Source organism: Anolis carolinensis, chromosome 2 (genome assembly GCF_035594765.1).
Source record: "Anolis carolinensis isolate JA03-04 chromosome 2, rAnoCar3.1.pri, whole genome shotgun sequence".
Taxonomy (NCBI): Eukaryota; Metazoa; Chordata; class Lepidosauria; order Squamata; family Dactyloidae; genus Anolis; species Anolis carolinensis.
In genome coordinates, this window is record NC_085842.1 from 67,159,016 (window position 1) to 67,184,364 (window position 25,349).

The following is a 25,349-nucleotide window of genomic DNA, read 5'->3' on the forward strand; positions in this document are numbered from 1 at the left end:
GAAACTGGATTATATGTCAGATGGGGCCAATGATGTGATGTTGTGGTTTGGAAACAAGAGTTTAAATCCCTACTTTGCAATGGAAATCCATTTGATTATCTTGGGTCAGTCATAGTATCTCAACTTCAGAGGAAAGCAAAGGAATATTTCCTGGAATTTTTTTTTGCAAGAAAACCTTGTGATTGATTCCCCTTGACCCCTTCTACACAGCTGTATAAAATCCACATTGAACTGGATTATATGGCGATATGGATTCAGAAAATCCAGTTCAAAGCAGATATTCTGGATTATATGGCTGCGTGGAAGGGCCCCTTAATGTCACCATGAATCAGAAACGACTTGAAAGAACACAACATCAAAATCAGATAATATTATAGCTTTGTTATGTGCTTTCCCCCTTACAGTATTAAAATGGATTTGTTCAATCTGTAACATTTTCAGGCAATATGTATTACTCATAGGTTTTTAATATGTTATTTTAGCCTGCAGATATTACAATTGTAAAATCAATGAAGAATCCACCTTCTGGTGTTAAACTTGTTATGGCTGCCATTTGTGTCATGAAGGATATAAAACCTGAAAAAGTTGCAGACCCTTCAGGGATTGGAGGCAAGGTAAAATATCTATTTATAAAGCAATACATTCCTAATTGCAAAACCCTCCTTAGGCAGACTGAACATATGTGTATACAATGGTAAAATTTGGGAGACATGCCTATTTTATATGCTTCACTATGAAAATAAGATCCCATCATCATGTGGAAAATTGCAGAAATAGGTGAGTTATTTTTCTGATTAAGTAAACACATGATTACCTGATAAGGTACATTTGTACCTTTTGTAACGGTAAATAGTACTTTGAAGTAGAGCTTATGCAAAAGCTCTTGAACTCTTAACAAGAGAGTCAGGTGGTCACTGCAGCTTTTGTTTAGCAGACTGTTTCTTTGAGTTTTTAATGAATGTTGAAATGTTTCTTCTGTTTTGTTTCTGGTTGACAGTTATTAGAGTGACAATTGGATCCAACATCTAGACCATTTCTATGACAGCATCTATTCTTCTTAGTAGAACTTTGAAACCTGATTGACAGTTCCTAGTGGAATACAAGTTAGGCTTTGTCCAGATAGAACTATGCAGTTAGCTCTAGTGTTTAAATTTTTATCTTTATTTAATATAAATTTACTCAGGACCTTTAGATACTACACAATCACAGTGCTATATTCTATTTGCAACGGGAACATCCTATGGAATCCTGGAGCATGTGGTTTGCACTGTCTAGCAGTACATTCTAAATATCTCTTCCCAAACTGTAAACTCCACTATGGAGTAATTGTGCTATAATTGTATAGTGTATCATTAGAGACTTAGTAGCTGCTTTTGCTCAGCATCATCCTTTTTATTTTAATCAGGTACACCCCCAATAGATCAAGCCATTCAAATATAAATCTCATTAATTGTTTGGAAATCATGATTTCCTCACTTCTGCATTCAGTGAAGAATGAAGTAAATCAATTTAAGTAAATAGTGTCAGAATTGTAAGCTATAGCTTCCGTTTTATGTGCTTTAAATGCACATAAATTGTACCTGACATAATGATATATCGTATTTACTTTGGTATCTCCAAGATTCCCCTTCCTCCTCCTATTTCTTGCCTGCTCCTTCAGTCGCAATGTAGGCTTCTCCTTCTCTTTGCCTTCAAGACAGCTACTGTTTCTTTGGCAACTAAAGGGACAGGGTGGTGTTGGGAGGAGTGGGAAGGAGTGGAGGCTATGTTAACCAGCAGGTTCCAGGGTGACTTCCAGGTGCCAATTTGCTACCATTAGCAAAGGCGAATGGTTGGTGCCAGCTGAGAGGTAGTGGGGGGGGGGGGGAGGAATGGAACATGGGTGTTGACACTGCCATCACTTCCCAACAGGAGCAGGCAAGGAAGAGGAAAGATGTGTTACCTTCACCATCGAGTTTTTTTTTGTTTTAGCCTTTTCAGATTTGAAGTGCACATTAGATTTGATGATGCATTAGACTTGAGTAAATACGGTATATTCCTCTAATTAAGACAAGAATATTAGTGGCCCGCTTTAGTGGGTTCTGAGGTAGCCTCATTGATTTCCTAAGGTTTTCAGTACAAACAAATCTTATCTCTCTGTTGAAATGCCTAGAGATACAACATCCCCTCTAGTGACTCATCTATCAGGAGAGATAAGTAAGTTATGATCTAGAACAGAGCTTCTTCTTCAAGTTCTCTGTGAATGCACACTTGTGGAGAATACTGTGCCTGCGCAGGCTCAACAGAAGTTTTCCAAGCTGTTTCGCTTTCAAATTTTGGCAGTAGCCCCGCCTATTCCTCCTGCGGGCATATAAGCACCCCGGCTCCTCCTTCCCCAGTTCTTTTTCATCTGTCGCAGCAGCTTTTCAGAACAATCATGTCTACAACTATGTTTAAGAGATGCGTCCATTGTGCGTCAAAGATTCCGGACTCAGATGGACATTTGAAATGCCTCCTTTGCCTTGGAGAAATGCATGTGGTTAACTCATCTGCACTGCCAGGCGTTTACCGTGCAGTCCAAAAAAAAAAAGGGCTGCGTCCCTCCGAGCTTTGATCTATGAGCAGGCCTTAGCCCCATCCACAGCACCATAGCCATCAACCTCGGGCTCGACAACGGCTGCGGTAAGGCCATCCACCTCGACCTCGCAAATGGCTTCCTCGAAGTCCTCTACTACATCGAGAACTCCGAAGGTTACCATAAAGGCTGTGAAGCCCCCACTTTGACCTCCATTGACATCGAGCTCGGTGGCGTCAGTGAGGTCATCCAGATCTATCACAACAACACCACTGTTGTCCTCCTCTGTAATGATTGCCTTCAAAAGAGCACAGGAGGAGATGAAGAGGGTCCAAGCAGACAGGAATGCAGCCCCTACTTTTGCCTGTCCCTCCAACACTGGGAGTCCCAACATGAGACGATGTTGGATTATCGACTTGCCCTCGAGATCGACGCATACGGTCATCCAAGTCCCACGACATCCATGTCAGCTCCATTGGGCTCGGCGAGGCAGTACCTTTTTTCCCCGCCAGAGGAATCACCTGCAAAGGGAAAACAAATGACACGTTTGGTTAGAGCAGTGGCAGCAGCTATGCCTAGATCGCTTGCCCAACCACCAGAGATGGAAGTGGGAAAGCGCCACAAACCTTCTCCTCTGCTACTAACAGAAGCCAGATGGTGCAGAGTCTATATGATCAGACTCCATCCTATCTCTCGGTCTCGACCTCTCGCTGGACCTGGAGAACTATCTTACCAACTCTCCATCACCCACAGATGATGTCCAGGCCTTCGCAGACCAAATGTTCCGCATGGGACAGGCTCTTGGACTCGAGGTTAAACAGACCTTCAATAGGAACCAGAAGTATCGATCCAATAACCCAATAACCAGACTAAACTTTGGGTTTGACAATCCCGGCAACGATGCTATCTCCTTGCCACATACCATTGCAGACCCCATTTCAGCTGCTCCCTTGCTCACACCAATGCAGTTCCCGCCGCCTTCAATCAACACACAGCCCTACACCTTCCCTGACCACTTGGCCAGCTGCGTGAATGCGTAGCACAATATAACTTAAGGTGTCTAGGTCTTCAATGTTGTCCAAGAAGGTTACACCTTAGAATTCAAGGAATTTCCATTGACTGCAAGGGTCTTGCTATATGTCACATGCCATATAGGAGGAAGTCGAGACCCTACTCCTCAAGTGTGCCATACAGCCAATGCCTTCGACAGCAGATGTTATGGCCTTTTTCTCAAGGAACTTCACCATTCCCAAAAAAGATGGAGGTCTGTGTCCGATCCTTCACCTCCGAGTCCTTAACTCCTTCCTATTGCTGGAGAAATTCAGAATGGTGTTGGTGGCATCTATCCTAGCCCAAAGGACGCTGGTTTGTCACTATAGACTTATGAGACACTTATTTTCACATCAGCATCCACCCAGCACACAGAAGTTTTCTTTCCTTCAAGCTTGGCCCACAAACCTTCCTGTTCAACGTCCTTCCCTTTGGTCTCGTGACAGGCTGCTCCAGAGATGGTTCATCAACCACTTTGACCCTCTCTGCCATCACAACTTCTGTCTCCTCATGTGACCAAGGGCAATAAAATGCAGTCTAGGCTGGTGGACCAGCAAGTCCAGTGTTTGCCATAAAATCCCGTTCCATCCCTGTCCACATTCAGCCGGGAAGCCCATTACAAGAACCTTACCATTCAGGACGAACCATATAAACTACGTCGAGCTTTTAGTTATTTTCATTAGGCATTTGCCCCTCTCATCTCTAGCAGAATAGTTCAGATTCAAACAGACAATACAACCTCGATGTACTACTTGAACAAACAGGGAGGCACAAACTCCTGACCCTTTCCATAGGCATTCAGTAATGGTGCATTTGACACAAAGTCTCTCTCTCTGCAATCCATGTCCCAAGAGAGGACAATGACCTGGCAGACCAGCTGAGCAGGGTGAAGTACACCACTCACAAGTGAATGCTAGACCCAGTCCAACTTCACCAGGTTTTCAAAAAGTGAGGCTATCCAGCCATTGACCTCTTTGCCACCCCATCAAATGCCCAACTGCCAATCTTTGCGTCCCACTTAAGACCGTTCCTGAGCACAGCAAACCTGGGAGATGTCTTTCTCCTTGACTGGTCACAAGAATTTCTGTACCTGTCCCCACTGCTGTCAAAAGTCCTTGAATGCATAATAGCACCCAGAGCCAATTGCATACTTGTAAGCGCCAGTATGGCCAAGGCAAGTGTGGTTTCCAACTCTCCTCAACATCTCTCTAGGGGTCAATGCTTCAAGTTCCACTCCATCCTACACCTCCTATCCAGAGAGAAAGGGAAGATACTACACCCAGATGTACAATCCCTACACCTGACAGCTTGGAGGATCCATTGGTAGAACAACTTGCACCTGAATTACAGTAGAGTCTCGCTTATCCAACCTTTGCTTATCCAACGTTCTGTATTATCCAACACAGTTTTCAATACATTGCAATGTTTTGGTGCTAAATTCGTAAATACTGTAATTACTACATAATGTGTATTGAACTGCTTTTTCTGTCGATTCGTTGTGAAACATGTTTTCATCCTTAATTTGTAAAATCATATTAGCCAACATTTTCGCTTATCCAATGTTCTGCCGGCCTGTTTATGTTGGATAAACGAGACTCTACTGTACTTGCCATCCTCAAAGCTGCCCATAAGCCAGCTACAGTAAAATCTTATGTATACAAGATCACACGGTACTGAGAATTCCTTCGAGACCAAGGAATTCTGGTGGAGTTAGTCACAATCACTCATGTGCTTGAGTTCCTGCTCTCTCTGGCTAACTGCAACCTGACTCTTTCCTCAATAAAAGTCTACCTAGTTGCCATTTCATGGTCACAGGAAAATGAAGGCCATGCCTCCCTCTTCACATGCCACCTGGTGAAAACTTTGCTGAAAGGATACAACAACCTGCACCCACCCACTCAACCTCCAACTCCAGGACGGAGCCTAGAGCTCATCCTCTCACAGCTCCAGGGTTGCCCATTTGAATAATTGGCAACAGTGGATCTCGATCTTATTTCCTGGAAGGTGGCCTTCATCTTAGCCATTACCTCAGCCCAACGGCCATCGGAGCTGGCAGCACTCCGGGTGGACGAACCCTACCTCATCTTCCACACTGATCGACTAGTGCTCCGTACCAACATCACCTTTTTGCCGAAGGTAGTCTCAGCCTTCCATGCTAATCAAGACATTGTGCTACCTGCTTTCTTCCAGGCCCCATTGTCAGCAGTAGAACAGCATCTACACCTATTAGATGTACGACGGGCGTGCCTGTTTTATAAACAACGGACTCAGTTCATCAGTACTTTGCCCAGACTTTTTGTATCATACGACGACAGCAGGCCAGGTTATCTGATTTCTTCTCAGAGATTGTCCTGTTGGATTGCCTACACCATTGAACTATGTTACCAACTCAGTCGTCGACCCCCACTGCCCTCGATTCAACTGCGAGCAACACGGGGCTTAGCAGTGTCTACAGCCTTCCTTTGAAGAATCCCACTGGATGCCATCTGTAAGGCGGCCATCTAGGCAAACCCTATGACATTTGTATCACATTATAGACTAGATGCAAGGTCTCAGTAGGATACGGCCTTCGGAAGGTCAATTCTTGCCTCCGGTATGCCTCGATTCTGTACTGCATCGGTACCAGACTAATAGCTTGGCCTCAAGGCCCACCGTATAATGCCGCTGAGATATTTTGTCTCCCTGCAATCCTCGGTAAAAAGGTCTCCAGAGTTTACTTGCCGTAGCCCGGCGTGGCTTACATTATGAACCATACTTTTTTTTTTTTGGTTTTTTTCGTGTCAGGATCAGCTTGAGAAAGTGGCTTCTGGTGTGAGAGAATTGGCTGTCTGCAAGGACGTTGCTCAGGGGATGCCGGATGTTTTTTGATGTTTTTACCATCCTTGTGGGAGGCTTCTCTCATGTCCCCGCATGGAGCTGGAGCTGATAGAGGGAGCTCATCCGCGCTCTCCCCGGATGGGATTTGAACCTGGCAGCTTTCAGATCAGCAACCCAACCTTCAAGCCACAAGGCTTTAATCCACTACACCACGGGGGCTCCTTACCATACTTGGTATCTAGCATCTATGCAGCCCTGTGAGGCTGGCATTGTCACCAGCTGAATGTACTTATCTGCCCACAGTTAGGGCAATGTTACGTTTTGCTTCCTTAGAAGCTTGTTTTTCCCTAAGGGGAGAAGGTTTTTGTGTTAACCTGAAATACACTTTCAACTGTACCACAGTGTATTGTTGTTAAACCACAGTTCCAAAACTACCTCCTATTGCCTTTATGCAGCATCTGTATTGTTTATCTTATTCCTTGAATAATGGGCATCCTGCTGCACCATATGTCAATAAAGCTATCATCATGTAACAGCCAAGGTTCCTCACTCAAGTCTTTTGTGGCTTATGTTTTTTATTGGTGAAATAAACTACTAATGTTCGGTTTATATAATGGTGTTAGTTTGACGTCTGTCCTGCCACCCAGGCACAACAGCTTGTTAATCCCTACAAGTGTGTATTCACAGAGAACTTGAAGAAGGAGGACAGGTTGCCTACCTGTAACTGTGTTTCTTCTAGTGGTTCTCTGTGAATTCACATTAACCTTGCCTGTCCTCCCCTCTATATCAAACCTTCCCCTTTCTAGCTGCCACTGTGGCTCAGAAACTGGGGAAGGAGGAGCCGGGGCGCCTTTTATGCCTTTTATGAGGAAAGTGAAACAGCTTGGAAAGCTTCCATTGAGCCTCCGCAGGTACAGTATTCTCCACAAGTATGACTTCACAGAGAACCACTCAAAGAAACACAGTTACAGGTAGGCAACCTGTCCTTTCCAAACATTTCATGTTGGTGATAAACTTTTTAGGCATGCATCATTTTGTGACACATTATTAGTAGTAGTAGTAGTAATAGTAATGGTAAGGTAGTATTAGTATTATTATTATCATTTGCATGCCGCTTTTTCTCTTAACAGTTTCAAAATCGTGACTAGTGCTAAAAACAATACAATATACGATATACAACTTAAAGACTATCAATATCAAAATATAATTAAACCCAACACTATTTTAAAATAAACAGTTAAAATAATTAAACACCTATTTAAAGTACATAAAACACCTCACCCCACCTCCTGACTCAGACTTAAAAACTTTAATCTTGCCTAAAATTAAAGATTTAATCTGTCACCAGATGAATAGCAAGAACAATCAATCAAGTACTCTTGACAGATGGCCATCCAGCCTTTGTTTAAAAACCTCCAGATAAGCCAACTTCACCACACTCTGTGGAAGCATATTCCACTGTTGAACAGGTCTAACAATCAGGAAGCTCTTCCTAATGTTTAGGTGGAATCTCTTTTCCTTCAATTTGAATTTATTGCTTCATGTCCTACTCTATAGAGCAGCAGAAAACAAGCTTGCCACCTCCTCAGTATGACATTCTTTCAAATATTAAACATGACAATCATGTCATATCTTCATCTACTGTTAGGCTAAGCAGGCCCAGCTCCCTAAGCCAATCCTTATAGGCTTTGGCTTTCAGAATAGAGTGGGACTGTTGCTTCCCTTGATCTGTATTGAGGGAAATAATATTATATACAAAGGCATAGTAAAATGGTTTCCCTTACATGAAATGGCAAAATCAATGTTTGTGTTTTGGAATTTAAAAAAAAATATTTTCAAGCCATGAATTGTGAAATCTGGGATGCAGAATTCTTGGATACCAACAGTCAGCTGTAACTTCAAATAAGGTCTTAGATAACATTGTGGATTAACCAAATGGTATTAAGAGCAATAAAATATTTTGAATAAGTCCCTTTTGGAGTCTTAGTGGAAAATAATAGATCATAGTAGGAGTCATTGCATATATTCTCCCCAATTTCTAAAGATTTATTTGCATGCTCATTTGCTTATGTGATAGTACTGCAATTCCTCTGGGAAACATCTCTCTTTATATCAGAACACATAGAGTGTCTTATTCATAATGAATTAATAGCTGGTGTCAAATATTTTGTTTTGGAGATATTCTCTTCTACTAAATCCTGACACCTTCGTCCTCTGCATGTCTATGTGTCAATTAGAAAATCTTCTACATTTTCTTACTTTCTTTTCTTTTAAAATATTTATGTATCTTTTGTTACAGATTTTAGACTATTGGGGACCTAGCAAAAAACTTCTGGGTGATATGAATTTCTTAAAAGATTTGAGGGAGTATGACAAGGATAACATTCCAGTAAGTTTTTTTTATTCCTTTTGCAGTAATGAGTAAGAGAAATGGTTACACTATTAGAGCTAACAGTATATAATGTATATTCTGTCAAATGCCAGTAGCTCCTTAGATTGGAGAAATCATACAGGTGTTTCTAACATGTCAGACAGATGAGGACAGCAGCAATAGACAGGTTGTATCCTTATTTATTTATTTATTTACAGTATTTATATTCTGCCCTTCTCACCCTGAGGGGGATTCAGGGCGGATCACATTGTACACATTCAATGCCAAACATTCAATGCCATATAACATATAACATATAACAATGCCATATAACCAAACATTCAATGCCATATAACATAGAACTGAGACAGACACAGAGGCAATTTAAACCTTCTCCAGCTTCCAGTTTCCTGAGGGTATGCTTGATTCCGGCCACAGGGGGAGCAGCTGCTTCATCATCCATTGCGATGGCAACTTCCTAATTCCAATGGCGGCTGGATGGTTTTTATGGTGTCGTAAATTAGCCTCCCCACATATAAGTGGTACCTAAATTTCCTACTTGATCGATGCAACTATCTTTCGGGTTGCTTAGGTCAGCAACGAGCAGGGGCTATATTTTATTTTTTAATTGTCCGGTGCTCACCCCAACACGGGCTAAGATGACACATATCCTCAGACGTTACAGGTCAGGATGCAACACAACATTGTCAAAAAAAACCCAAAGAGCTCCCAAACCTATTTCTACACATATTGTCGGCTCACTACAGCCGCTCCTAAATGACGACACGAGACTCACTGTGTTATCACTAGAGATTTTACTATAGGAAACATCGACATGAAAAATCCAACAATGTGAGGCACCGGTCAGCATTCCTTTATATACCCTCCCCCTCATTCAAAGACATAGTTCCCGCCCGACAAAAACCCTGCGAAGTTTCCCCGCCATGTCCAGCAGCCGTTTCTTCTCAGGGTTACAAGTTGCAGGTGTCTTATCAGTTCATAATGTCAGTGACCCTGATTTCTGGCACCATAATCCAGGCCCTGAAAGCAGGGTTCTGACATGGCATCCTCCTTCTCCTAGAAGACAAAATGTTAAGTACAGCTATTGTTCTCTGCTATCCAATGTTCCTTTGTACTTTTTCAACAGGCTGCAGTGAAACATTGGGTGCACTTTCCCCAAATCTTTGGGTAACCTTAGCTGATATGTTACTTCATTTATCCTTTTTGTGATTCTAAATGGCCCTATATAGCGTGGTGCCACTTTTGTTGAGGGAAACCCCAACTTTTGATTCTTTGTACTTAGCCAAACTAGGTCTCCCTCTCTCAATTCATCCCCTTCTCGGCGCCTACGGTCAGCAAATAGTTTGTACTTTCTTTGCGTTTCCCACAGTGCCTTCACTACATCTTGCCACCCTTCCCTGACTTTGGCCGGCCACTCTTCGTCATTTTGGTCCTCCCCTCCCCTCCATACTGGTAGTCTTGGGAACGGTGCTACATCCTGGCCGTATACTATTTCAAAAGGGGAATGACCGGTTGCTGAATGCACTGCTCCGTTGAAGGCCACTTCAGCAAAAGGCAATAGTTCTGACCAGTCATCTTGCCTATAATTAGAATATATCCTCAAAAATTGACTCAGCATTTGTTGAGTGCGCTCGACACCCCCGTTTGTCATTGGATGGAAGGCCGAACTCAGATTCCTCTCTGCTCCTAATAGCTGTAGGAATTTCCCCCAAAATTTTGCCGTGAATTGAACCCCCTGGTCATTAATTATTTTGTCAGGACATCCATGAAGGCAATAGACATGCTTAACGTATAGCTCAGTGAGCTTTTCTGCCGAAGGGAGTTTTGGTAGGGCTACAAAATGAGCTTGCTTTGAGAACAGATCTAATATTGTCCAAATGTATCTGTGACCCCTGCTGGGGGGTAGCTCGCCACGCATAAAGTCCATCGCCACACATTTCCATGGCCTCGTGGGTTTCACCACCTTTTGCAAGAGCCCCTGGGGTTTTCCAGGTGGTGTTTTGCTCTCCGCACACAGCTCACATAGGGTGGCATATAATTTAGTGTCCTTCCTTATTCCGGGCCACCAGCATTGTTTAGCTAACAGTTTAATTGTCGTGGCAGGTCCTAGATGACCCACACCCTTATCGTCGTACCGCCTCAGCATTTCCAGTCTCAAATTCTTGGGAATATACAATTTCTTATTTACAAACACCAAATCCCCACACAATTCCCCCCGTTCCCTGTTCGTTTTCAGCCAGACATCCTCTCCATATGCTTGGTTCAACTCTCTTTCCCACCCCCCCCCACCCCCGTCGTAATAGCAGTGTGTTTGTTTTCTCTCGCTGTCTGCCCTCGAGTTAGCACTGCCAGGCCCCACTGCTTGTCTGAGAAAACACTCCCTCAGATTCCTGAGATCCTCCCCCATGCTGGGGCATCCTGGAGAGAGCATCAGCTAGCACATTGTGTTTTCCCTGAAAAAATTTCAATTTGAAATCAAAGCGGCTGAAGTATTGCACCCACCTTACTATTTATTTATTTATTTATTTTATTACATCACTTCTACCCTGCCCTTCTCACCCATTAGGGGACTCAAGGCGGTTTACAATATAAACATACACATCAAAAAACAGTTTACATCAGATTTAAAAATCCATCGAGATTAAAAATTACAATAAAATTAAGAGTATACATTTAAAAATATACATTTAAGGCGCTTTTCATGTCCAGGTGGGGCCTGTCAGTAGGTCATATATCCATATCTCATTTTTGCTGCTACTCATGCTCAAATGCCTGGTCCCATAACCATGTTTTTATTCTCTTTCGGAAAGACAGGAGGGAGGGAGCCTGTCTAATTTTGTTTGGGAGCGTGTTCTATAGGTGGGGGCCACCACTGAGAAGGCCCTGTTCCTCGTCCCCGCCAGCTGCACCTGTGAGGCTGGCGGGACCGAGAGCAGGGCCTCCCCAGAAGATCTTAGATTCTGTGATGGGTCATAGCGGGAGACACGTTCGGACAGGTAAGCTGGGCCGGAACCATTTAGCGCTTTATAGGCTAAAGCCAGCACTTTGAATTGTGCTCGGTAGCTGATTGGCAGCCAGTGGAGCTGACGTAACAGAGGGGTAGTACGCTCCTTGTACATTGCTCCAGTTAACAGCCTGGCTGCCTCCCGTTGGACTAGTTGGAGCTTCCGAACAGTCTTCAAAGGCAGCCCCACGTGGAGTGTGTTGCAGTAATCTAATCGGGATGTAACAAGAGCATGGACCACCGTGGCCAAGTCTGGCTTCCCAAGGTACGGTCGCAGCTGGCGCACAAGTTTTAATTGTGCGAAGGCTCCCCTAGCCACAGCTGAGACCTGGGGTTCCAGGCTCAACAATGAGTCTAGGATCACCCCCAGACTGTGCACCTGCGCCTTCAGGGGGAGTGTGACCCCATCCAGCACAGGCTGTAACCCTATACCCTGTTCGGCCTTCTGACTGACCAGGAGGACCTCTGTCTTGTCTGGCTTCAATTTCAATTTGTTGGCCCTCATCCAGTCCGACACAGCGGCCAAGCACCGGTTCAGGACCTGAACAGCCTCCTTAGTGACAGGTGGGGAGGAGTGACAGAGCTGGACATCATCTGCGTACAGATGACACCGGACCCCGAAACTCCTGATGATCTCTCCCAGTGGCTTCATGTAGATGTTAAACAACATGGGGGACAATACAGAGCCCTACGGGACCCCACAATTCAACGGTTGTGGGGCCGAGCAGGCATCCCCCAATGACACCATCTGGGACCAACCCTCCAGGAATGAGTGGAGTCAGTGATGGCTTTTTCAACAGCGGCTTGATCACAGCCATTTTTAGGCTCGCTGGAAACTTGCCCTCCCGAAGGGAGGCATTCACCACCACCTTCACCCACTTGGCCAAACCCCCTCTGGCTTCTCTCACCAGCCAGGATGGGCAGGGGTCCAGGATGCATGTGGTCGGTCTCACCTCTCCAAGGATCTTGTCCACATCCTCAAGCTCAACCAATTGAAATGAATCCAACAAAACTGTACAAGCAGGTGCACTTGTTACATCCTTAGAGACTGCCGTTAATATGGTGTCAAAGTCGGAGCGGATCAGAGCGACTTTGTCTGCAAAGAACTGAGCAAATGCTTCACAGCAGGCTGCCAAGTTATCAGGGCTCCCACCTTGATTGGTGGGAGTTAACAACCCTCTGATGACACGGAACAGTGCCGCCGGACGGTTCTGTGCGGACGCAATATTGGCTGCAAGGTGGACTTTCCTTATCTGCTTTGCCGATAGTTTGCGAGGGGATCTTAAGTATTGCAATTTTTTGTGATATGACCATACCTCAAATGGAATCCTACTCCCTTCCAGGAATTGTCTCCAACAATCTAATGCCTTCAAAATCGCTAATGCTTCCCTCTCCCAAATCAGCCAGTTTTTATCTGTTTCACTAAATTTCTTTGACAGGTAGCTGCATGGCCTGAGGTGTCCCCCCCCCCCCTTGGTCCCTTTGCAGCAAAATTGTCCCGTATGCACAATCCGATGCATCACAATGCACCACAAACAGCCTGGATGTGTCAGGGTGCTGTAGGATGGGCTCTTCGGTAAGCATACCATAAATTGAACCGTCTTTTCAGAGGCTCATGTCAGAACCCTGGCAGCAGAGCACCAATAACCTTACACCGAGGCCAGTCTCTATCTAATATCTTTATTAAAGAAATATATAAAATCAATAAAAACAAGTGAAGAATATAGTTCAGAAGCAGACCCTTCAGATGAGGTCAAATATAGTCCAGAAATGTATTGTCCAATATAAGATATTAGAGTTCAAAGTTTTAATCCACTTGACCGAAACACACACTTTGCCAAGCAATAGTGTGGGGAAAAAAGAGAGTCTTAGAGTCCAATGAAGCTTGACAACAAGGCTGGAAATAAACTTGATTCTTGGCTAGATCCGTGACTGGAGACAAGGCAAACATGAAGCATGAAACAGAGTCCGTGGTAAAACCGTGAGGCAGGGCAAGGCTTGAAGCTTGATCCGGGAAGCAAGGAACTGGGATTACGAAGTCCACACACAATCTCTCTCCTCAAGCTGATCAATTGACTCCGCAAAGAATCCCTCGCGCCAAACACCTATATTGAGTCTCGTTTTCCCGCCAACAGAACTCTTTCCCTAGAGAACGAGAAGCGAAACCCAACTCTGTCCAGATGTGTGACTCCTTAGAATTTCCCAAGGGAAGCAGGCCTAATCAGCTTGATGTTTGGCAGCTAAGCGTAAACTCCTCCGTTGGGCCTCTCTGGCTCCCCTTTCTCTGGAATAAGATTCTTTTCTGGGAAACGGTGGGGAGTTCTGCCCAAGGCCTGTTTGGCTGAATTCTTGAGGGCAAACATCAACATCCTGCAGGTGAAGAGACTCCGGCTCTTGCTGAACCGGCGAAAACCCCATGTTTTCCTCTTCGTCTGCCACAATAGTACTAGGAACAGGACTACAAGGCCCATGAGTCCTCACAGCTCAAAAGCTTCTTGGCATTCTAATGTCCATGTTAGCTTGGCTCCCGGAGCTCTCACCTTGGTTGTTTCACCCCTCCCTTTTGTTTTCAATAAATCAGTTAGCGGTAGAGTAAGCATTACAAAATCTTTGATGAAGGTTCTGTAAAAGTTAGCAAATCCCAGGAACGACTGCAATTGTTTATGAGTCCTTGGGGCTTCCCACCCTTTCACATCCTCCACGTTCGCAGGGTCCATTGCTATCCCTTTTGATGAGATCCTGTACCCCAAAAAGTCTATCTAGCCTGTGTTAAACTCGCATTTAGACAGCTTTGCATATAGCTTCACTTCTCTGAGTTTCTGGAGGATTTCCCTAACTAGCTTCACGTGTTGTGTTTTGTCCTGGCTCATAATTAGAATATCGTCCAAAAAACAAAAACTCCTCCGTACAATAATGGATGTAGTACCTCATTAATCAGTTGCATGAATGCTGCCCCTCTCCCACTCAGCCCAAAAGGGAGGACACGATAATTATATAGTCTGAAAGCGCAGGAGAATGCTGTCTTCCACCTATCTTCTGGCTTAATCCTCAATTTATGGTATGCTTCAATCAAATCCAATTTGGTGAATATCTTCCCTTCTGACAACTGGACAATCAAATCCTTCACTAAAGGCAAGGGGTATTTATTTACAGTACTGATTGCGTTCAGGCTCCTGTAATCGATGCATAATCTCAATTATTGATCTTTTTTACGTCTAAACAACACTGGGGTTCCCAAGGGGGAATTTGAGGGTTTGATGAAGCCTCGCGCTAAATTCCTATCTATTCCCTCAGCTCCTCCTTTTCTCTAGCTGACAGTGGGTAGATTTTTGCCTTTGGTAGTTCTGCTCCTGGAACTAGCTCAATTCCCACCTCCACCCTCCGCTTCGGTGGGAACTTATTGGCTTCCTTTTCATCAAAGGCGTCCACAAACTCATGGTACTCTGGGAGCAGTTTCCCAGCCAGTTCGGCCAGTCTGATGGATTCTTCCTCTCCCCGGCTCCCAGGTTCCCTTTCAGCTTCCTGACCCCCCTCTTCAGGTATTTGTCTGAAATGTATGCTCCTAGCTTCCCAGTCGACCTGCGGGTTGGCTTGCCCTAGCCATGGCATGCCTAATATTATATTGTAGTTGGCTATTTGCGATATTACAAATGACACCCCTCCTTCCCGAGGCCCTATTTTGCACTTCACATCCTCAATGCTATGCCTAGTTAATGATCCCAATGCTAGGGACCCGTCCAATTGCGAGAAGGTTATTGGGGATTCCAGGCTTGACTTTTCACATCCCAGCCCCTCTGCTAATTCAGGTGTGATGATGTTCCTGGAACACCCACAATCAATAAATGCCTTACAAGTGGCCTGCTTGCCGCTGCTTTCTAGCTGAATTGGAACCACCAATTGTCCTGACTTACCAACCCCCCTGAATGATCCCCCATCGGTGGTTCTTCCTCCACACGTTTCCTGGCTGCAGTCTTCAGTTTGGGTTGAATCCTTCCTTCTCCTTTCCTCTGCCAGCATTCGGTGGCTCTGTGTCCCAGTCGGACGCACACAAAACAACAGCTCCTGTTTGCTTTAACACCTCCTTTTGACTCTGCTCGTCTCCCGGCTGGAGTTGGTTCCCACTTTCGGCTTCCTTCCTTCGCTTGCGACTGTTGCAGCTGTCCTCCCCTGTACCACCTCGCTTGGGCCAGCGACGTCTCGATGTGTCCTGCCAGCTGAATCCATCCTTGTAGTGTCTCAAGCTCGTCACGGTGTACCACCCAGGAGAGAATTTCCCGTTTTAGCCCTTCCTTAAAGAGTTTCACCTTGGTTACAGCGGACCACTCCGGTACTTTCTCAGCCAGGCACTGGAACTCCTCTGCATATTGGGACACCGACCTCTGTCCCTGGGAGACTGTCTTCAGCTTCTCCCTCGCCCGGATCTGCTCCAATGGGTCTCGGAAATGGGCCTCCAGAGCTGCCATGAAGCATCTCACCAACCCCAGTCTTGGTTCGTGCCTAGCGTGCAGCTGGACATACCAGCTGGCTGCTCCTCTCTTCAGAACCGCACTGTATCCGGCTGGACTCCATCCTGAAGGTATGGGCATTGTCCTCCATGTAGCCTCTCACCGTAGTGAGGAAAAAGTCTAGATCATGGGACTCTCCACCATATTCTGCTCTCAGTTCCTCCCTTCTCTGCTGGAGTCCTGGTAGCGGCAGCCCCCAGGGATCTGCATGTTGCCTGCTTCCTCTGACCCTGGGGGGTCCCACGGTTGCCCCTTGCTGCCCTGTGCCAGGAGCACCAGGGGTTCGGGTTGGGATGTAGCGGTTGCTCCCCAAGGTTTCTGATCCTCGCTGCTCTCCTTTTCTACTCTCCCCAAGCTTCTTAGAGTTTTGGGGAGGGCTCCAGCCTCTTTGTACAATTCCTTCTCTCTCGGTGCCGGTAGGTCTGCAAACTCCAAGCTACTGCTTATGTTCCACACCAACCCAGCCTGAGGCTCTCCTCCTTCCCTCGCTTCTGCTAAGGTGGCGAGGCATTCCATCGCCTGCGACATCACCGCCAGGGTTGTCTCCATTGCCATCATCCTTTCCTCCAGGAACACCATTTTCTGAGGGGGTAGGAAGTTTGGCTTGCTCTCCTCCTCCAAGCTGCCCCTTTGCATCCTTCCACGTCTCTGGGTTACCCCGTTTGGTTGGGCATACGCCGTGGACGATGCTAAGGCTGCCAGCTACTCAAACTCTGCTTGAGTTTCGTCGGAAGGGGATCTCACTGGACCCCTTCCTGCTCCAAATAAGTCCTCCTCCTCCTGCATATCACACCTCACCGCTGCTGCGGGACGATGCCTGGTATTCTTGGCTTTGCTGTCGGCTCACTACAGCCGCTCCTAAATGACGACACGAGACTCGCTGTGTCATCACTAGAGATTTTACTATAGGAAACATCAACATGAAAAATCCAACAATGTGAGGCACCAGTCAGCATTCCTTTATATACCCTCCCCCTCATTCAAAGACATAGTTCCCGCCCGACAAAAACCCTGCGAAGTTTCCCCGCCAAGTCCAGCAGCCGTTTCTTCTCAGAGTTACGAGTTGCAGGTGTCTTATCAGTTCATAATGTCAGTGACCCTGATTTCTAGTGCCATAATCCAGGCCCTGAAAGCAGGGTTCTGACACATAGGTTTCAATGAATTAAGTATTTGCAGCATTGAATCAATTGGAAGAAAGCTCTCTTATCTGCAACTGCTTCTTCAAGGTGTTTTTTTTTAATTATTAAATTATTTTCCTTGTTGCAAGTATACTAGACAAGAAAAACTACAGAGTAGAAATCCCAAATCTGTAAGGCATTGCATTATATTTTATTTTTTAAGTATTTTAAACAGAGACACCAGGAAGTATTATGCACCTTTATCTCCCACTTCCAGTTCAGTCTTGCAAATTCTGTTTCCAAACTCCCTCAGTATACAGTATAAAACAATGGTTCTCAACTTGTGGGTCCCCAGGTGTTTTGGTCTACAACTCCCAGAAATCCCAGCCAGTTTACCAGCTGTTAGGATTTCTGGGAGTTGAAGGCCAAAACATCTGGGGTTGAGAGCCACTGATATAAAAGTTTATGAACACATTGGCAAAAATAACATGGATAAATATGAGGAAGGGGATAATAACAGGGACTCGAGTGTAACATGGATAAAGTGACCAAATTGTTGTCTTATTACTAAACAATATAGTCAGCGATGTTGTGTTTTTACATAGGTATCGGTGATGCAAAAGATTCGTTCTGAGTATCTAACTAATCCTGAATTTGATCCACCCAAAGTAGCTAAAGCATCCTCAGCAGCAGAAGGCTTATGTAAATGGATTATGGCAATGGAAGTATACGACAGAGTGGCAAAGGTGCAGTTTTTCCTTAATATTCTCTGTATCGATGATAGTAAAAAAATATTATCAGTTAAGAACTCACTACTATATTAGATGCATTCCTGTACTGCTTCCTTCATGTCTTGCTTATAACATCCCAGAGGAATTTGGATGGCAACAGTGTGATTGTTTGTCTTTCAACCCACTAGGGAGCCCAAGGGGACATACATGGGTTAAAATATTTAAATATATAAAACAAACTAAATCTACTCTTTACTCATAGCTTTAAACTAGACATGTAAAATAATTCAAAACAGCTAACAATAGTTAAAGCCACTGTTAATTTTAACAATCAAAGATCAAGTTTTCATGGCCTGCATAAACTATTTATTTATTTATTTATTATTCAAACTTATATGCCGGCACTCCCCTAGGGCTCGGGGCTATAAGGGAATTTAGCTAGCCTGACTTCTTTTGGAAGGGGGTACTTGTAGTTGGGGTAATGCTATACAGAAAGCTGTCCAAGTTTACCTACCAACATAGCTTTACAGGGTGGAGAGACATGAACTCAGACTCTCCGCTGAGGATTTCAGACAGGATAACATAAGTGAAGTCAGCCTTTAAATGGTCCCAAGCCATTTAGGATACTCATGTTTTACTAAGTATATAAGATCAGACCAAAGTCCTGTGTAGTCAAGCATCTTGTTTTCCACAGTGAACAGCTAAGTGGGAAGCTTGCAAATAGAGCATTAGGGAACTAACTTCGCCCATTATTGTTTCCCAATTACTGGCATTCAGATACATGTGGCCTCTGAGACTAGAAAAGGATTAGTGGAAATGATTCCTTAGGCAGTATTGAGAATCAGTGGTAGAACAGTAGGAAGATGAGTTTCAAAACTCATGAAAATGAAGGTCAAATGGTGTACTGATTTGACTTTTTTGTTTTGCACTTTCTCTTCATTTTATCAGATGTCTATTTTATGTATTTTTTCCAGATTCCAACTTGCATGTGTGTTATTGAATGTATGTATTTATGTGTATGTGTGATTTAGCAAACTGTTATTGAAATATATTGATTAGGTGGTTGCTCCTAAGAAAGCTCGTTTAGCAGAAGCACAGCAATCATTAGCACAAACTATGGCATTACTAAATCAGAAAAGAAATGAACTTAAGGCTGTTGAAGATCGTTTGGAAGCTTTGCAACAGACATTTGCTGAGAAAACAGAAGAAAAAGCCCGCCTGGAATTTCAAGTGGATTTGTGTGCTAAAAAGTTAGAAAGGGCAGAAAAGCTGATTGGGGGTCTTGGTGGAGAAAAATCAAGGTGAGAAAAAACATTTTGGATTATTAACAAGAACTATTACATAGAAAACACCCCTCTTTCAATATTACTTATGGATGAAGATATGAAATCCTTATAATATGGTTACAGAAATGTTTTAAAATAAAAATAAATAAATTTGTCTAAGCAAATTGCATCTATACATAGACAATGCTAAAGTTACAATACATCCTTTTTTAAAAATCTGCATTTCTACACTGTTCCGAAATAAAGTTCTCTGGGAAGCTTCCAGTATACAAACATGAAAACAATGCAAATACAAAACAGAAGATGAAGCCATCCAATAAAATCAATATACACGACAACAAAATAAATTTTATAGTCACCAAAATTAAACATACAAATATAAAAATTGATGTACCAACAATGCATTGATAATCTGCCTATTTAAATATGATAGCTAATCAATTCTTCATGGTATCTGTGACTCTCACAAGTGAGGTTGACTGTGCCTGTATGGTGCAGCATTCAGAAACTTAAAGAGCTGTAAGCATTTTGGCTATTACTTATCCTCCTCTGTATCAAAATTCATGCTCTAGATGACTCAAATAAGGAAGAGGAAAATTGCCAAAAAGCTGCAACTCTTCATAGTGGAGGTGGATTTTAAGTTTTTAAAGTTGTAATGCGTTTTAAATATTTTGATGTTTAATGGATTTAATGACATAAATGATTTAATTGTTTTTAATATTTTTGTAATTTAATATATTCACATCATTTTATATTTATTGTTAAGATGCCTTGAGTTTCTGGCTATGTTTTGGACTACTGTGTTTACTTTATCCTTTCTCATGTACCTGGTGTTCTGATACAAATTCCAGATTAACTGTCAACATCTACACACCAATTTCGAGATGAACTGCTCAACATCTACACACTAACCACCTTCTTTATCAGGCACTTGCAGGCTAGTATTCAGGACATTTATGTCACCCTGGTCCATGTGACCAACCTGATTCCTGATCAAACCCTCAGTTCCTTTTTATCTTCTGCATCATTATCATCAAATGAAGTCAGATATTTCTTTCCCTTTTGGATGCTTCTCTGGCTTTTTTACCTGAGGCCAACTCTAAGTGTCCTCCCAGTGTCCTGCTTCCAACTTCATTGTCCAAAACACCTTGTGTACCATACCAGACTTGAAGGTTGGGTTGCTGACCTGAAGATTGCCAGGTTCTAATCTAACCCAAGGACAGCGCGGATGAGCTCCCTCTATCAGCTTCAGCTCCATGTGGGGACATGAGAGAAGCCTCCCACAAGGATGGTAAAAACATCAAAACATCCGGGCGTCCCTGGGCAACATCCTTGCAGATGGCCAATTCTCTCACACCAGAAGTGACTTGCAGTTTCTCAAGTCGCTCCTGACACGGAAAAAAAACATACCAATCTGTCAGTACAAAGACTTGATCCTGTATTCAATTGACATCAGGTCTCCATGTCAGCTTTTAAGTGTAGAACTGAGAAAAGGTGGTATAAGAAGAAGAAAAAAGTGAAGGATGTAGAAAGCTGCCAGGCCAAATTGCTATTTTTGCTGGCACTTACTTCAGAACTGTCCATCCAACCTCTTGTTAATCACTTCTCTCATTGATCCAACCTGTTGCAAGAAGGAGATTGGGTTGTGACATTGGATTTGAAGGACACATACTTTCATATCACAATCTGCTATCTTCTGATATCTGCAGGTATCTTCTTTATTCTACTGTGGGACAAAGTGCCTATCATGTTTCCATCCTTCCTTCTTGAGTCTTCATTAAGTGCATTGCATTGGTGGCAGCTTGACTCAGTCAGCAAGGTCTTGTGTTCCCCTACATTCAAGGAAGAGAGAACAATATTGAGGAGATGGCTCACTAACAAGCCACAATAAATCAGTGTTGCCCATTCATGACCCCATCTCTTCAGTAATATTAATCTCACACTCTGCCTCCTCAAGTCACTAGCTGTCAATTTTAACACGTCTCATCTGGAATCATAAGTGACTCCATGAGGCTTAGGATGTGTCCACTGCAGACTTGGTTTCTGATTCAATTTGATCCACTCATTGACTCTCCCCATCTTCATCTTACAATACTGAGGAATGTTCATCAATCCCTGGCATGATGGATCAATCCCAGGAACATGCAAATCAGTATGCCATTCCTTGCAGCCCACAGTAGTAGTCACTACCAATCAGTGGAGGGATGAGGAGCTCATATGGAAGTTTTGTCTGTGAGGGAAAGTCAGACACCTGAAGATAGCATTCTCCACATCAATGCTCTCAGGATGTTGTTTGTGGGAAAACCATGGTTGTGAACAAACTAGCAGAATGAAATTGAACACCCTGCTCCACCTTATGTTCAGTATGTGGGACTGGTGTATCAACATCTTCATGCTCCATTTGGAAAGAAAGGAGAACATTTTAGCAGATCCTATCAGCATGATACTAGTGTCTTGCCCCAAATGGAAACTTCATCCTGGCAACATGACAGGCAAGCCTTCTTGCTTCCAAAACTCATTAATTAAATGGTTTTGAACAAGCTACAAAGAAACTTCACCCTACAGTCTTGGCTCCAATTCTGCAGTGGAGCTTGTAGCTAGACCTTTCTCATTTCTTCAAGACACCCTTTGAACCAATGGTATCTGTCTGTCTTATGTAAAAAATGATATTTCTAGTGGCAGTAACATCTGCCAGAGAGCTGAAGAGCTGTGTGCCCTTTGTGTGAACCCACCTTACCTGAAATTCCACAAGGACATACCAGTCTTTAGTATGGACATTTCCTTTCTACCTGAAGATGTCTGCTCTAAATTTGAACCAGGACATTTATGCAGAATCTTAGCTCAGACTTTGAGTGTATCCTCCACTATCTTGACAATTGCTAGCCTTCTATATTGACAGGGCTGCTACCCTTAAAAAATCCCAGAGAGTCTTTATCTGCTACTCTATAAGGTCATCTTATCTCATTTCAGCTTCCTTCAAAATGCTTCACCTCCACCATCCACATGACCTATGAGCTTGCAAAACAAGACCCACCGGTGTGTATCTACAGCCACTCCCACCAGAGCCATCTCCACTTCACTTTCTTTCTGAAAGGTGTGCACTGGAGAACATTTCAGAACAGCTACTTAATCATAGCCTTAGTTCTTCATGTAATCATCTGTGAGCTCACACAACACCCGCCCTTCTTCCCAACTGTGTGTCTTTCTCCCCTTGGCTGCTGCTTCAGCATCCAGGAAACTATAGGTTTGAGCAAGAATTGGGTTGGTCACATAGATCAGAGAATGGGCTACTGCCAAAATGTATACATAAAAGTTTTAAAAGGTACGGAACGATGCACTGCACCGGTACAGTATATCACATTTGTGTAAGTTTATAGATAACCAATTAAAAAACTGCAGTTAAAATAAGCAACCATTCCACTTAAATAGGTAGATGAACATAATGGTCTTCATCTAGCAAGATAAGATCATAGTGATGGTATTAGTTACACCTCCTTGGCTAAACTTTCCATAATTGGAGTGCTGTTGCTGAAAAGGCTCTTGCCTTTGTGCTGTGTTTTTCTTAGATGGTCTAATGCTGCAAACGATCTACAAAACACCTATGATAATTTGACAGGAGATGTCTTGGTATCAGCAGGAGTGATTGCGTATCTGGGAGCATTTACAGCTGGTTTCCGACAAGAGTGTTCTCAAAACTGGAGCAAACTTTGTAAGGTAGTATTACTTTAAATCATTGTTTTTAATGTCTTCCAAAAGGAAGACCTTGTTGGCAAAAAGATAGCCCTGAGAAATATTTTTAATTATTTATTATTTGTAGCATGAACTATTATAAAGAAAAATAACAGTTAACATTCACCCTAAAATTGGACTACCGTTTTTATTTGATAATTAGTACAGCTCACTATAGCATAAAGAACTACAGTAGAGTCTCACTTATCCAACATAAACGGGCCAGCAGAATGTTGGATAAGCAAATATGTTGGATAATAAGGAGGGATTAAGGAAAAGTCTATTACACATCAAATTAGGTTATGATTTTACAAATTAAGCACCAAAACATCATGTTATATAACAAATTTGACAGAAAAAGTACAGTAGAGTCTCACTTATTCAACATAAACGGGCCAGCAGAACGTTGGATAAGCGAATATGTTGGATTATAAGGAGAGATTAAGGAGAAGCCTATTAAACATCAAATTAGGTTATGATTTTACAAATTAAGCACCAAAACATCATGTTATACAACAAATTTGTCAGAAAAAGTAGTTCAGTACGCAGTAATGCTATGTAGTAATTACTGTATTTACGAATTTAGCACCAAAATATCATGATATATTGAAAACATTGACTACAAAAATGCGTTGGATAATCCAGAATGTTGGATAAGTGAGTGTTCGATAAATGAGACTCTACTGTAATTAGTATTTTGGGTTTAGCCATAAGGCTTGAAATAGCTTTGAAGTAGAAAACTCAGAGCTTCTTCTTAATAGAATATTGGATTAAACACCTTTGGGGTAATACCTTCATGGAAAAATTATCATCTTGGCTTTGAAATATGATGATGACCAGACAGACACACCTTTTCAGCTAGGTATTCTTTTATTGACTTTTATCATTCATCTGACTTTGTTGCTGCTTCAATTGCACATGAACATGTCCAACAGTTATTACTAGGAAAGACTCAAGGTTATATATGATGAACATTTCAAAATTGTTTTCTGCTTCCTATATCTTGAAAATTGATATGTGAAACATGCGCTTTATTTTTGTAACTGCTTAAATAAAGCACAACAATCTCAGGAGGCTCTTCCAGGTACCATATGACAAGCAGCAATTAGGATGTTCTAAGACATTCCCACTTTTGCAGCACTTGTGTCAGCCATAGAACAACACAGTACTTCTTGGGTTGGACTGTGTTATTCAAATTGTGATTTGGACAAAACAGAACCTTATAAATAGCTATCCCTACTCAAGAAATAGACTCAAAAACCTAATAGCCAGAATAAAAGGTAAAGGTTTTCCCCTGACATTAAGTCTAGTTGTGACCGACTCTGGTGGTTGGTGTTCATCTCCATTTCTAAGCCGAAGAGCCGGCATTGTCCGTAGACACCTCCAAGGTCATGTGACCAGCATGGCTACATGGAGCCCCATTATCTTCCCACCAGAGCAGTACCTATTGATCTACTCACATTTGCATGCTTTCAAACTGCTAGTTTGGCAGAAGCTGGGGTTAACAGTGGGAGCTCATCTCGCTCCCCAGATTCGAACTGCCGAGCTTTTGGTCAGCAAGATCAGCAGTCAGTGGTTTAATCCACTGCGCCACTGGGGGCTCCAATAGGCAGAATACGCTACTAGAATTGAGGTGCTTTGCAATTTCTTAATTGGTTTTTTAAAGACTTGACTTATAAATATTTGACATTAAAAAATCTAAAGGTTTATCTTTTCCTGTAGGAGAAGAATATCCCTTGTTCTGAGACCTTCTCTCTGAGTAAGACACTTGGTGATCCAATAAAAATCAGAGCCTGGAATATTGCAGGCCTTCCAACAGACCAGTTTTCTATAGACAATGGTGTGATTGTTAACAATTCTAGACGTTGGTAGGTAACAGAAATCTTTTGGTTTGCTAAATTAAACAAAAATCAACTTTCAAGATTAATTGCTATGTATAATTGTTTTAGATTATTGATCACTTTTGTTTTTCTGTACAATTATTCCTTATTGCCTGCATTTTAAAAAGATGGTCCAAATTGTATTTACAAAGGCTTATATATTGGTTTAAGTGCTTCTTGAGTCTAGAAAGATATTTTTTCTTTTCCTTAGGATATTTGACATGATGTGTATTAAATAAATATGATCATTTTCCATGAGTAAAGTAGATATCTTATTCTTGAA

General features: G+C 42.9%; 1 protein-coding gene across 4 annotated transcripts in view; it reads left to right on the forward strand.

The window, feature by feature from the left end:
• Positions 1 to 25,349, forward strand: part of dnah12 (dynein axonemal heavy chain 12) — a 179,347-nt gene that overhangs the window by 114,290 nt on the left and 39,708 nt on the right. For all 4 annotated transcript variants that reach the window (XM_062969868.1, XM_062969870.1, XM_062969869.1 and 1 more), the window contains 6 exons: positions 483 to 614; positions 8,721 to 8,810; positions 18,046 to 18,186; positions 19,231 to 19,472; positions 23,024 to 23,171; positions 24,909 to 25,054. In XM_062969868.1, coding sequence (XP_062825938.1) covers positions 483 to 614; positions 8,721 to 8,810; positions 18,046 to 18,186; positions 19,231 to 19,472; positions 23,024 to 23,171; positions 24,909 to 25,054 — 899 coding nt within the window. The remainder of the gene's footprint in view (positions 1 to 482; positions 615 to 8,720; positions 8,811 to 18,045; positions 18,187 to 19,230; positions 19,473 to 23,023; positions 23,172 to 24,908; positions 25,055 to 25,349) is intronic.